This window comes from Melanotaenia boesemani, chromosome 15 (assembly GCF_017639745.1).
Source record: "Melanotaenia boesemani isolate fMelBoe1 chromosome 15, fMelBoe1.pri, whole genome shotgun sequence".
Classification (NCBI taxonomy): Eukaryota; Metazoa; Chordata; class Actinopteri; order Atheriniformes; family Melanotaeniidae; genus Melanotaenia; species Melanotaenia boesemani.
The window spans coordinates 16,879,063-16,893,578 of record NC_055696.1 but is presented as its reverse complement, the minus strand read 5'-3'; the positions used below and the strand labels follow the sequence as shown (position 1 = coordinate 16,893,578).

Below are 14,516 nucleotides of genomic sequence, written 5' to 3'. Positions count from 1 at the left end.
TCTGTCAGTAAATCATGAGTGAACAGAAAATGAATCAATCACAGTGATATTTGCTAGGGCTAGTCTGTATTTATAAGGATAAATATCAAGCACTGGCTGATCACAGCTCATTTGTTTCTTTATTATCATTCTAATTTTTTAATTTATTTAATAACTTTAGATTGGATTTTGATTTTGTAATAATTAAATTATTACATTTACATTATATTCTTTGATAGTTAATGAACTTATGTATATTTTTATACAGTTGTTTTAGTTGTTAATGTTTTAAGGGTTACAAATTAATACATTTAATAATTTTTTTATATAATTTTTATTATTTATTTATTCACTTTTTAATTTATTTAGATTTCTTTCTCCAGTGTTTTCCTCATGGGGGTCTTTTGCAATGAACTCTGGTTTCTGTTCATTTGTCTTTAAAGGCCAGATAAATAGAATTGACACCTAATGTTTCAAATCAGAACTGCAGTCGAAAGAGAAAAACATGGAGAGCGTTCTTCCTCCACTCCCCGCTTCCCCCTCGGAGAGTTTCGCACAGGTTGCTGGTTTGTCGGCAACCTGACATTATATCGATTATTACAAAAATCATGCAGTTTTATTATTTTTTTAAAAATAACAGTTTTGGACATAGGAGGTTTGCCCCGACAGCAGCAATATGTAAGTTGATCTGATGAATAACAACTAATAGTTTAACTATTAACTTAGATTGTTATTGCAATACTAAATTTAATCTAGAAAATTAAGTTAAACATTTTGTGTTGGTTTCATATTTTCCCCTCTGTACATCCATTCACATTCTCAAAATCTTATTTATTGTAATGAATCAAACAAATTAACTGGATAAGCTCTCTCTGCAGGCTCTGAATCGTGATTTCAGAATCGCAATGTGGATCTAAGGATTAGCATGTGGGTTTCAATACATTTGTACAAACTAAAATGGCTCAGCAAATGCTGGAAAAAATTTCTATGAAATTTGGTCTTCAGGGGATGAATCCCAAAGACTTTTGCTGCAGTATCACTGGCTGACATTTGTGGTTTTAAGTGACTTGTGCCCACAGCTAGCAAACAGATTACTGTGAAATTCTGTGCAGTTTTGCTTCAGTTCAGGATCATACCAATAATACCACCAATAAATAATCCAATCCACCAAGCAACATACCAACAGGAGAATATTGCAGGGGATTTTGATGCATTTTTGAGTCATTCCCCACATATTTAGCTCTGTGGCTCATTCCACAGAAGCATGATCTTTAAAGGTGACACCTTGTTGTCAAGGTAACTCATCAGGTTTTCTAATAATGTGTAATACAACACCAATTTGTATTATTAAAGGGGAGAAATAATCAACCAAACACAAATTTCTTTATTTTTTGTGATAAGTTTAGTTAGCGTCATGTTAGCAAAACAAAGGTGAACTGACAACCTGCTATCTGCTAGGCAGAGGTAGCTTACAATTGTACTCAAGGTTAGCATTTCTTCAAAATAACATTACTGCAGTAGAAATAAAAAGTAGTCATCCAAAAACTTCCTCAAAAAAAAAAAAAAAGGGAAGTGACCCCAAATTTTTGAACGGTAGTGTGTATATATATATACATTTGGTGAAAAGACAATTCAAGTGCTGTTTGATTGTAATGTTTGATTTATTTTTTAGAAATGATATAAGCAAACATACAAGATATCAAAACCATCTTGATATACTTTGCGATAGTTGGTAGCTAATGCTAATTCATAACTCCAAAATGGTCTGATTAGCTTATGCAGCATCAAAATGTTTACAACCTCCAAAAGGGTCTATATGAAAGACTAAATTTTAAGACTGGGATTCTGTAACCCTTAAAAAAAAAAAGGTTACTCAAGTAGATATAACAGAGTAAATATAACTTGTTACTACCCACCCCTGATAACAACTTCATTTTTAGCATTCTGAGCTCCCAAATTTTTGTTCTGTGAAATTGTTGTTCTCATCCTACTAAGATAAACACCAACATGTCAGTCCACAAACCTTTGCTGCCTGTATCTAACTATGTATTTTGTGTCTCCCCCACTCCCCAAGCCCTTGTGTCTAATAGGAGAATGAGGAGAAGGAGGAACTGGAAACCTTGGGAGTGCCTTGGAAAGTTTCTGTGAAGTCTCAATGAAAGCATCAGAGAAGCTTATCTAGTGTTTGACTCAATGGCTAAGAAAGCGCGTACGAAGGGCGAGAAGCCCGAAGCTCTTATTTCTGCCTTACAGGCAGCAAATGAAGATCTCAGGTCCAAGCTGACTGACATTCAGATAGAGCTACACCAAGAAAAATGCAAGGTACAGTCCAACATCTATGAAGTATTAGCTTGAAAATTGAAAGTGCAGTCTTAAACAACCATTATTGAATAGTGACAGTATAAAAAATATTTACAATCAATAAAATGAGCTCATTTTTTTCTCCCTTCTCTTTGTTGATGCTCTAAAAGGTGAACAAGCTGGAGCGTGACAAGGTTCAGGAGGTGAAACGAGTGCGGGAGCAGGAGCAGCATCGCCAAACTGCCATGTTAACGGAGCAGCGGGCCAAGTGGCACGAGGAAAAGCAAAAGGAGCTGCAGGCCCTCAGGGAAAGCCTGACGCGGCAGCACGAGCAGGAGCTGGCCCGCCACGCCAAGATCAAGGACCAGGAAAATCAGAGGCTCAAGGCTGCGCTTAACGCCATGCGAGATGGTAGCGGAGAAAAGGTGACTTTAAAGTCTGAATATACCAGAGATAAATCCTTGTTCTGAGTTTGACACATAATCAAGAAATTAGTTGCTAACTTTGTTAAATTGTGCAGCTTACTTTTATTCTCATGGTGGGTAAGTTCCTACATTGACTGTAGTGCCTCCTGAGGTTTTGGCTTTCTCAGTAGGTGTGCTATCCTCTAACCCCCTACATCAACATCCCTACTTTTTCCACACCATTATCTTATCAGGTGCGCACGGCACTGACCCTGGAAGCCAAGGAGGAGGCACGTCGCTTCTTCGACCAGGAGAGAGTGAAGCTCCTGCAGGAAATTGCAGAATTAAAGACCACAAAGAAGCAGACTGATGAGGCTCTCAGTAACATGATCCAGGCAGACAAAATGAAGGCTGGAGATCTGCGGGTTGAACACCAGCAGCATCAAGAGCAAATCTCCAAGATCAAGTGGGACTGTGAGAGGGACATCCGCAGACTGGTATGCACTATAGGCTTATAAACATCTATTCCACAGTGTTTTATACTTGAAATGATCTCATATGAATTGTGTGTTTGTGTTGCTGGCTGATTTTTTTCCAGAAATGTTTCTAGTTTATTTATTGTCTTTGAGCCAATTTTTGTTCAATATTGAAGGAGGAAAGAAAAGCTGCATTGGACTCTCGATGAACTGTGTTGATTGGTGTGTTCACCGATGTTGGTCTGCTCTGCAGCACCTTTATTAGCTGTAGATCTACAATTTCCTGATGATGCATTTTAGTGTGCTGTGGTCTCTCCTATTGAGTGTGGCCTTCCATCCTGAGTTAGAGTTCCTAGAACTGCTTTTTCCTTGTGTTGTGTGAGTGTCCAGTAAATCTTTTGTTTTAAGGAAGGATGCCCGCCCCTGTTAAAGGCATTTCTCAAAGTTGGCGTCATTCAGAAAAAATGTTTTAAATCATTATTTACTGTAAGAGTTAGGAGCATGGATGCTATTTCAAATGAGAGAATAGGAGTTTATTCACTTATAGTTATGGGATTACAAGCATGTTTGACATTGTGGAGATGAAGAAGTAGAATCAATCTTGCCGTTTCAGACAACGACCCAAAGAAAACTTTTTTTTTAGGTTTGAAAGACCAAATGATCAGTGGCTTTACAGTGCTTAAAAATCATGATTTAAAAGTAGAACTGGTGCACAGAGCCCAGCCCGGTGGAAACCTGAGGATAAAACTGATCTTTTCAGTAATACTACTTACGTTTTAGTCCATCTTATGCCTAAAAATAACACTTTAGTTCATTACTGTGTTCAGTGTTAAGAAAGCAGAGCATCCCAATATGATAACTTCAACCCTTAGATAATTAATCAGAAACCAAATATCACCCTTCAGCCAAAGAGAGCTAATAATCTCTCCATCATGATGACATTCTCTTCTTTTTTCATGAAAGGTGGATGAAATCAAATCTAAAGACCGCACCATTTTTGCTCTGGAGAAGGAACTGGAGTCAGCAACGGGATTCCTACAGAAGTTGCAGCTACAGAAAGATGCCTTGGATGAACAACTGTTCCTTGTCAAGGAGGCTGAGTGCGGCCTGGGAAGCCCGAAACGAGAAATTCCAGGCAGAGCTGGAGATGGCGCAGAGCACTGTGGAAGCCCTGTGAGTAAAATGGAGTAGCAGGAAAAGTTCATCCATTTCAAATGGTAACATCTTTTAGGGATAAACACTGGTCTTTTCCTCTACTTCTACTTCTTTGTTCTTGTGTAAGCCTAAGTGTGATTGCTCAAAATCCTGTGATCAGCTCAAATCACAGCATCACCAAAAGGAAATCATATTTATCATCACGTTGACAGTGAGTCATCACATGTTTACACTGTTCACCGTGGCAACTCACATGAATTTTATTCTATATCCATGAGGTGTAAGCACATATATGACTCACAGTTAAAGTCCTAACTCTATTCTCTCAATAAAATCAGGTTTCAATATTGTTTCTGACATCATTTTCTTTTAATTAACTAATTACTAATATTTTAACTCTAATCCAGTTTTAACTAAGAGAATAAATAAATAAATTTGATTAGTTTAATGATAAATCTTTTTTTTTTTAACTCTTTTCAGGACCTGCGGAGAAATCAGAGGCGCATTGCTGAACTTAATTCAACCATACGCAAGCTGGAGGACCGCAATTCGCTTTTAGTTGATGAGAGAAATGAGCTGGTATGATCAAATCAGTCCATGAAAAACTTGATTGCTGACCCTTATTTTCAGGCACTACTTGACATGTACATTTTTTCCCACCAGCTGAAGCGAGTTCGAGAGTCAGAAAAGCAGTGCAAACCCCTGCTGGACAAAAACAAGCTGCTGACTAAGAGGAATGACGATTTGACTCAAACAATCCAGAAGCTGGAGGAGAAGCTGAAGACTCTAACAAAGGAAAACCTTGAAATGGTCAGCACAGAGTCATAGTCACATCACACAGGCTGATTCACAGTTAGACACTGTGATCTCTGAGGACAGCTCTCTCTTTGCATTTTGTGTCTGCAGAAGGAGAGGATAAGTTCTCATCCTCCGTTGAAAAAGCTGAAGTCCTTGAATGACCTGGACCAGGCTCATGATGACCAGGAAATAGCTTTCCTCAAACTTCAAGTCCTGGAGCAGCAAAGCATAATCGATGAACTGACAAGAGTATGTTTGTCCATGCATTTCTTTGTATAAGTTAGATTGTTTTTCAAGTAATATGCAACGATGGCAGTCAAGATTTTCCATTATGTGAGAATGTATACATGGTAATGAACAGCTGTGACTCCTGCTATGACTAAATGTTTTTTTAATAGAAATATTCAGGAAAATAAATCCTCTTCACATTTAATTTGCAACCTTGGTAAACATTTTCTTAATGAGCTTCTGGTCCAAATACTTAAACCACGTCTCATTGGGTTGTATTTACCCTCTTAACTCGTTGACTTGCTAATTTGGGGGAACCGCAAAATACTTCACTAATGTTAAACAAATAAGTAGCAAAGTCACCTGGTAAAGAAGTGAAATTATGTCAGGTTATATTTGGAAAGTTGGGATGCTTGTGAAATAGACTTTAAATAATGTTAGATGGCTTGGAAACAGTTGATCTGTTATAGCTTTTTCCTAAATCTGATTTTATGGCTAATTACTATGGTTACCAAACAGTTAAGATAGGATGCAAGTTAGAAAGTTTTTGTAATTCTTGCCTTGAGCTCTGATTTTGAGGTCAACCTGGAAGATAAATGGTCATCATTCTTCCTGCATCACCCAAGTGAACTTGAAATTTGAAAGCTTATTTACAATTTCTACTGGTTGACTTCCATCAATTATTGGAGCTTAACCTGTGCGTTGTCAGAATAACTATTATATGGCAGAGAGAAAAAATAAAAAGAGCACAGAAATATGTTTTTTAAATAAAAAAAAAGCTCTTAACCTGTGGATAACCATACTGGGCTTTCATTAGGTCAGCAGAAAAATCTGGAAAGATACATTTCATACAGTGAGGATAGGGGTGCAACAATACGACCCCTTTACATTGTAGAGCAAGCAACACAAAAACTGGTTCATTTAAAGGGCAAAAAACCCCAATACAAGCTGTAAATCTTAGGTTATGTAAAGATCCAAGCCTGACACATGCAGCGGTATAATGCCATAGAGACAGATCCCAACTCCTCTCTGATCAAAGTGATGTCAACATTCCAGATGGCTTGAGAAAACGACTGAAGAAGATGTCTTTGTTTAACTGGAAAAACCATCTCCTGGTCAGGGCGGTTATCTTATCTAAGCCCCATACAATGCAGCCCTGACATTCGTTGGTTCCCAGGTGGTTTGACCACAGTCCATATTTTTGTTTATGTGACCCTAATGATTGACAAGATATCCATATAGATAAAAAACTTAAATCTGTCCTCAGTGACCCTTATGGCCAAGACGATAACTGGACCAGTCAGGACAAACCTGCTGTCTTCAAAGAAATACCTTCCAGTCAGAAGGGAACCAAAAAGAAGCTTTCTGTTTTACCTCTAACGGGCTATAAACCTCATTAATGAAACTATAGTCTCAGATGTAAGAAGGAACATTAGAGTAACTAATCCTTGTCTTCAAAGACCAGAGGTCGGTGTGTGTGTTATTGTGATTGTACCAAACACTGAAACATATATGATGCTGTTCTGGTGAGTGATGTTATTACAGTGTTGTGTGATCTTTTGCTCTTTCATTTTTTTTTCCTTTTCCAGGATCGGGAAAAACTACTCAGAAAGAAAAGGCATAAAAGAAGTTCAAGGCCAATAAAGGTGGGATTGAGTCTCTTAGTGGAGGAAACTGTGTCTTTCTTTCATATGGTGTTGCAATACGTTGAGCAAATCATTTGGTAGGAGCAAAACGTTTAGAAAGTCCACTCTTAAATAAAAGAATGATCTTGCTGAAGTGTGTTTTACTGAATATGAGATCATAAAAGACAAAAGGGAAAAGTTCTTGACATGAAATGAATGAAATGAAAAATACTTTATTAATCCCAAAGGGAAATTCAATATTGTAGTAGTAGTAATTTTTTAGTAAAACAATCACATTAATTAATTAAGGGCTTTGTTCTTCAGCCTGATAGCTGCTGGAAGGAAGGATCTTCTGTATCTCTCTGTCTTGCATCGGACTTGAACAAGCCTCCCACTGAACACACTCTGTTGTTTCGTCACGGCGTTGTGTAGAGGGTGTGAAGGATCTTCCATTATCTTCGTCAGCTTGTACAGAATTCTTTTTTTGATGATCAACTCCAGCGGCTCCAGAGTTACTCCAAGCACAGAACCGGCTTTCTTGATCAGTTTGTTAATTCTTTTCAAGTCTCTGGTTCTGAGACCCAGCAGATTGCTGCAAAGCTGACTGCACTTTCAACAACAGACCTGTAGAACATTTGCAACATTTTGGTGCAGACGTTAAAAGATCTCAGCTTCCTTAAGAAGTAGAGTCTGCTCTGACCTTTCTTGTAAATGTACTCAGTGTTGCTTTTCCACTCAAGTCTGTTGTCCAGCTGAACTCCAAGGTACTTGTATTCCTCCACCACCTCCACCTCCTCTCCCATGATGGAAACACTTCTATGTGTGTTCTTGTTCCTCCTGAAGTCAACAATCATCTCCTTTGTTTTCTTGGTATTCAAGATGAGATGATTGTCACCGCACCATTTCACAAACTGACCGACCAGTTCTCTGTACTCTGCTTCTTGTCCATCACTGATACACCCAACAACTGCTGAGTCATCAGAGTATTTCTGCAGATGACAGAACTCAGAGTTGTACTGGAAGTCTGAGGTGTACAGCGTGAATAGAAATGGTGAAAGTACAGTCCCTTGTGGTGTTCCAGTGCAGCTGACCACCATCTCAGACACACAACCTTTCAGTCTCACAAACTGTGGTCTGTTTGTGAGGTAGTCGTAAATCCAGGTGGTTGTGGAGGGATCCACCTGGAATTTCTGCAGCTTCTCACACAGCAGAGCAGGCTGAATCGTATTAAAAGCACTTGAGAAATCAAAGAACATGACCCTCAAAGTGCTGCCTGACTGGTCCAGATGAGAGTGGGCTCTCTGAAGTAGGTATATGATGGCATCTTCAACCCCAAGCCCATTACGGTATGCAAACTGTAGGCAAGGCAAGGCAAGGCAAGGCAGTTTATTTGTATAGCACATTTCATGTACAGGACAATTCAAAGTGCTTTACATAAAACAAAGACATTACAGATATTTAGAATAGTAAAAGGCATCAACACATAATCACAATAAAATAATAAATTACATTAAAATGATTAAAAGCAAGATGAGTTAAAAAAAAGTTACCGTGCAGATTTCATGCATAGGCGCATGAGAAAAGAAAAGTTTTTAACCTGGATTTAAAAATGTCTACATTTGGGGAAAGTTTAATCTCCACTGGCAGTTTGTTCCATTTGTTTGCAGCATAACAGCTAAATGCTGCTTCTCCATGTTTAGTCTGGACTCTGGCCTGGACTAGTTGACCAGAGTCTTTGGATCTAAGAGCTCTGCTAGGTTTATATTCTCTGAACATATCACAGATGTATTCTGGGCCTAAACCATTCTGGGATTTGTAAATGATCAGAAGGGTTTTAAAATCTATTCTGTGACTGACTGGAAGCCAGTGTAAAGATTTTAAAACTGGTGTGATGTGTTCAGATCTCTTAGTCCTGGTTAAAACTCTAGCAGCAGCGTTCTGGATGAGCTGCAGATGTTTAATGCTCTTTTTAGGAAGTCCTGTTAAAAGACCATTACAGTAATCCAGTCTACTGGAGATGAATGCATGGATGAGTTTCTCTTGGTCTTTCTGGGAGACTAAACTTTTAATTCTGTTGATGTTTCTGAGCTGGTAAAAAGCTGTCTTAGTGACAGCTTTGATATGGCTTCTGAAAGTCAGATCTGAGTCTATCAACACTCCCAGGTTACGAACTTGGTTGGTAATTTTAAGAGCCCGAGTCTCCAGGTGTTTGCCAATGCTGACCCTCTTCTCTTTGCTACCAAACAGAATAATCTCAGTTTTGTCTTCATTTAATTGTAGGAAATTCTCCCTCATCCAGGTGTTTATTTGCTCCAGACACTGACACATTAAGTCTATTGGACTGCAGTCATCTGGTGACAGAGACACATAAAGTTGTGTATCATCTGCATAACTTTGATAATTAATGCTATAGTTTTGTAATATTTTACCCAAAGGGAGCATATACAAGTTGAACAGAAGAGGTCCAAGGACTGACCCCTGGGGGACTCCACAAGTCATGGCCACTCGTTCGGATTCATAGCTGCCGATCGTAACAAAATAACTCCGGCCTTCTAAATAGGACCTGAACCAGTTAAGGACCGCTCCAGAAAGTCCAACCCAGTTTTCCAGCCTGTGCAACAGGATTCTGTGATCTACAGTATCAAACGCAGCACTGAGATCCAACAGAACCAGGACTGATACTTGACCAGAATCGGTATTCAACCTAATGTCATTTAACACTTTGACCAGAGCTGTTTCAGTGCTGTGATGAGGTCGGAAGCCGGACTGAAATTTATCAAGATTTCCACTTTCATTTAAAAAGTCATGAAGCTGGTGAAATACAACTTTTTCAATAATCTTGGAAATAAAAGAGAGGTTAGAGACAGGTCTATAGTTGTTCATTATAGAGGCGTCTAGAGTCCTTTTCTTTAGGAGTGGCTTAACTGTAGTGGGTCCTGAAAGGTCTTCACCTGCTTGCTGAGGTGAGCCAGTAAGAGTCTCTCCAGGACTTTCATGACGTGAGATGTCAGGGCGACTGGTCTGTAGTCTTTTGGTTCAGCTGGTTGTGGTTTTTTAGGCACTGGAACAAGGCAGGATGTTTTCCACAGCACCGGGATTCTTTTCTGGCTCAGGCTGGTGTTGAACAGGTGCTGGAGAATCTGCAATGTACATATTGCATGATTTTAGAAAAAAATAACTAAGCAGTTTTATTCTTTAATGCTGTATATACAAGGTGACTTGGCAATATAAAAACAAATACTTTAATATATGGTGCTAATCTCAGGTGTGTTGACAAGGGGTCTGCATTCTTCTTCTACACTTCTGCAGCCTTTAGTAATAGATCTGTGCTTGTGCTATTTCATGCCAGCATGTTTTTGCAGTACTGATAACATATAAGTTGATTCAAAGAAGGACAATGATAAATGATCAATATATTGTGCCGCCCTGACAAGACTAGTTTGTTAAAAATGTATTTTTAAATTGTTTTCCTGAACGTTTCTACAGAGACACATTGTAGTCGACACCTTCTTTGGGTATGATGAAGAGTCCATGGACTCTGAGACATCCTCAGTGGCTTCATTCCGCATGGACAAAACCCCTGCCACTCCTGATGAGGACCTGGATGAGGTGAGAGCTGACGTTCATCCAGCCGAAAGGCCGGTTTAAATGTATTTGACTGATTCAAACTGTTGATGCTTTCTTTCACACACTCATGTAACATGGTTGTCTATCAAATCCATTTAATGGCACCAGATGGTTGATACACATCCAGTGAAATTTTGAACTTTAATCTTTAATCTGCATGTGTTAAAATAGGGCCTCGCCAACGAGGAATCAGAGTTACGTTTCCGTCAGCTGACCAGGGAATACCAGGCGTTACAGCGAGCCTACGCCCTGCTGCAGGAACAGAAAGGAGGCATACTGGATGCTGAGATGGAAGCCAAGGTATATACAAGATGTTTAACTTGAGACGAAAAATAACAATCCTGAATCCACTTTTGCATTTTCTTTTATTAATTATGTCAGAAGGTACATGGAGATCATGTCATGATTGTGTTGAATACTGTAGCTGCCATAAGACTGTACAAATCGAGTTACACATAATTTGATTATCTCCAGCCAGGGGCATTTAACGTGACACTTAACCTTTTTAGAAACATCTTTGTCATTTATTCTGCTATTTGAGCCTTATTTTTAGACCGTGTTAATGTTTAGAATGTACTTTGTCCCGTTTTAACAGGGGAGAGATTTTGTTTCTCCAATAGGTGAAACATGGAGGTTTTCAGGCCAAATGGGAGGACATTAGGTTTCCTCAAATTTCTGTACATGAAGACTTTATCATCACTGTCTGTACATTGAGTGCTGACTGCCTTGTGATCAGCTGTCATGCATCAAAGACCACTTCCCCGAGGGGAGCGACTGGTAACCCAAATCTGAATATCTCTGACTCCTCCTGCCTATGAAAAGCCCCATTCATGTCAAACTATTTGGACTTTTTTTTTTCCTATCATTTTACAAGCTGGTTATACATAACATGGAGAGAGAGAGGAATACAGCACCAGCACTATGACCTGGTACATAAGAACGATAACAATGTTTTTAGTCTTATGAGATTTTGTATCTGGTTGAGACGTCACATGTGAAGATAAAAAAATTTGTCAATTTTGATCGTATTGTGTGTGTTGTGCTCCAAAAATGTAATCACAGAACAACACACACAAAACGATGTTGTCCAGCAACTCATCTTAAATTTAGTCCTCCGAGCCGGACAAACGTCGAAACGTAGAAGAAGAACCATAGCAACAACCGACAAAAAAACGTAGAGGAAGAACCATAGCAACAATCGGCAAAAAAACGTAGAAGAAGAAAATTAGTAACAATTGGAAAACACAACACACAGCATGGAAAGGGACATGCAGGATGAGGGAATGATGGTGGTCTTGGGAGTATTGTTAACAGAAAAAGCCAGAACAAAAAAAAAAAGCAGACTGGAGACAGCGTGAACACGGACTTTACTTACTTCCTTGTTCCCCAGCCAGCTCACTTTCTGATTGGCTACATTCCATGCCACGTCACTATCCACGCAGTCACAATGCACGAGTCGTTCCTCAGAAATCGACCCTGAAATATTGAACATGCTCAATATTCCCGATTGTCGGCTACGACTTGTTTCGGAGCGGATTATCATAACAAATCGGCTCGTAACACACCACAGACCATGATAATTGGACAGGGAAATCTCACGATGATCGGACATTTGCAGTTCGAGGTCGGTTGTACCAGGCCTAACTGGTTTCAGGAGTAACTAAAGAACCATGACCCACTGCAGCTGGCACACACACAGTCCAGTTCCATCATTTGGTAATGAGAATTATAATCAGTACAGCTGTGGTCAGTGTGTGGGTTATGAGCCATGCTGTACAAGCACATAAACTATCCTTTAGCTTTTTATCCTTATACAGTCTTACAGAAGCTAACATTTCTCAGCTGGAGGACACAAACTCAAACTCCTTTGGGAAACTGTGATAAAACAATTAAATCTGTTTTTTCTTGGTGTTTTAGGCTCAAGAGCAGCTACACGCTGATGTTCTCAGGTATAAAGCCAAAATAGAGGACTTGGAGAAGGAGCTCACCTTGAAGGGGCAGGTACGGCATACACGCTTTATGTGCAGCTAAATTCCTGCTAAATTGATGCAATTACAAGAGGCTTTGAGTTGTGTGTTCAATCATCTGTTGATCCTCTTTGACATGGCCAGTGTCTTACAGCTTAAAGAGTAACAGATATTCAGGCTAAAACCTGAATAATTGTCAAAGGAGAAGTTTCAGGCATTATGTAATAAAACTTTTGACCTCAGTATGACTCATTAATTGTGTGCCAACTCAAATCAGATTTGGCAATACATCTAGTCTTGGCCATGAAGTTTGTGTACTACAAAAAATGCTATGATGTGACAGGAAAAAACAAGTTTGTAACAGATTATTTAGACATTTATCAGCAGTTGTCTCAAAGGGAGTTTTTTGGTTTCTGTGTCTTGAGATTAATTTGAATTTAATTGAATCATTCAACCATATCAATTTATTAGATTTGTAACTGTCTTCCCACGAGTGCAACAAGGTATTTTGGGCATTTGTCTCTTTTATGTGTTGTGGAAAACCACTTAAGGTTTCAAATGACATTATCGCCTCCTTTAAAAAGCTCTAATTAAAGCCATCTGCTGTCTTTCAGGACTCCAAGTGGGTTGAGGAGAAGCAGCTCTTCCTACGAAGGAACCAGGAGTTGTTAGAAAAGGTTAGACTTTTGTCTGAAAGTCAAACAGATTCCTTTAATTTTCTTAAAGTGTTAATATTGAGATGTTGCACTATATTCTTACTACAAGGAAAGTCAGAAGCTTTTTTCAATAATGAATATAGAGTAGAATTGAATGCCCTTACTGTCATTATACATATATACAATGAGATTAAGGAAAAATGAATAAGAACATTGAACGCAACTCTTCTTGTCTCGTTAATTCTTATTCTTTACCTTCTGCAGGTGGAAAAGATGGATTCAGACTGCAGTCGGCTGCAGCAGGAACTGCAAGACTCCAAAGACCAAAATGAACTTTTAGAGTTCAGGATCCTGGAGCTGGAGGTGAGTCATGAAAGTTTCCTTCAAAAACATTTGTTTTGCTTGCATGTAAAAAGATTTACTTGAAGTTTAGCCTTTGTGCCATATAAACAACAAAAACTCAGAAAGTCCAAAATCTGTGGACGCAGCAGTATATTAATGCTGCTTCATCAAAGGCCAGAGAATCATTTTTCACACATCTTGTGGTGATTTCAGCTCATCCATCACTCCTGATTCATGAGAAATTGTGTATTCTCACATCAATGCTGTGGAGTTTATCCCAGGGGTTTTTCACTTGTCGTTTGTTTTGGTTTATTGTTGTAGAAACAAGGTAGTTTCTAGACTGAATTGGATTTTTTTTCCCCAACAAATCAGCCACAATAGATTAGAAAAAAGTGAAGGTTTGTTATATGATCTAATAACCTGATTTCCTGGAACTCGTTGCTTCATCTATGAGGTACTTTTTTAAACACTGAGCTCTGCTTAGAAATTAAAGATAAAATGCTGAAGACTTAAACTTGATTTACAGTTATTTAAACTATTTTCTACTTCACCAAACGGCAAGATTTTGCTTACAAAGAATGAAAAGCAGGATCAGAGCTGAAATGGGAATTTATTGTGCTGGCCAATTCTCACGCTTCTTGTTGTTAAGACATCACATAGTACATCCTTTTACATGCTAGCTGCGTGATAGGTTTTCTCCTTTTTGTAATTGCTTGAGAATTTTGTGACTCAGTAATGAAGACAGGCAGCCTCCATCTCTCTGTCAGCCTAATAACTGGCTGTCACTCGTCTTTGTGTTAATCTGGGCTGCAGTTCAAAGACTGACAGCAGCTTGTGAGGCCTCAAACCTTCACCTAGTGAGCTCTGAGGTATAGATTTTTCATCAAGACATCGTTCAAAACACATATCACAGCAGCATGAAGGTTTAACCGGAAGAGATCTTTAGTCTGGAGCAAAT

At 38.8% G+C, this 14,516-nt stretch overlaps 1 protein-coding gene across 2 annotated transcripts in view; it reads left to right on the top strand.

Moving 5' to 3' along the window:
- Window positions 1-14,516, top strand: part of jakmip2 (janus kinase and microtubule interacting protein 2) — a 35,199-nt gene that overhangs the window by 13,497 nt on the left and 7,186 nt on the right. For both annotated transcript variants that reach the window (XM_042009105.1, XM_042009106.1), the window contains exons 2-14: window positions 2,054-2,301; window positions 2,451-2,705; window positions 2,939-3,181; window positions 4,124-4,333; window positions 4,796-4,894; window positions 4,979-5,125; window positions 5,222-5,362; window positions 6,931-6,987; window positions 10,453-10,575; window positions 10,765-10,893; window positions 12,511-12,594; window positions 13,175-13,237; window positions 13,481-13,579. In XM_042009105.1, coding sequence (XP_041865039.1) covers window positions 2,173-2,301; window positions 2,451-2,705; window positions 2,939-3,181; window positions 4,124-4,333; window positions 4,796-4,894; window positions 4,979-5,125; window positions 5,222-5,362; window positions 6,931-6,987; window positions 10,453-10,575; window positions 10,765-10,893; window positions 12,511-12,594; window positions 13,175-13,237; window positions 13,481-13,579 — 1,779 coding nt within the window. In that variant the 5' untranslated portion in view covers window positions 2,054-2,172. The remainder of the gene's footprint in view (window positions 1-2,053; window positions 2,302-2,450; window positions 2,706-2,938; window positions 3,182-4,123; window positions 4,334-4,795; window positions 4,895-4,978; window positions 5,126-5,221; window positions 5,363-6,930; window positions 6,988-10,452; window positions 10,576-10,764; window positions 10,894-12,510; window positions 12,595-13,174; window positions 13,238-13,480; window positions 13,580-14,516) is intronic.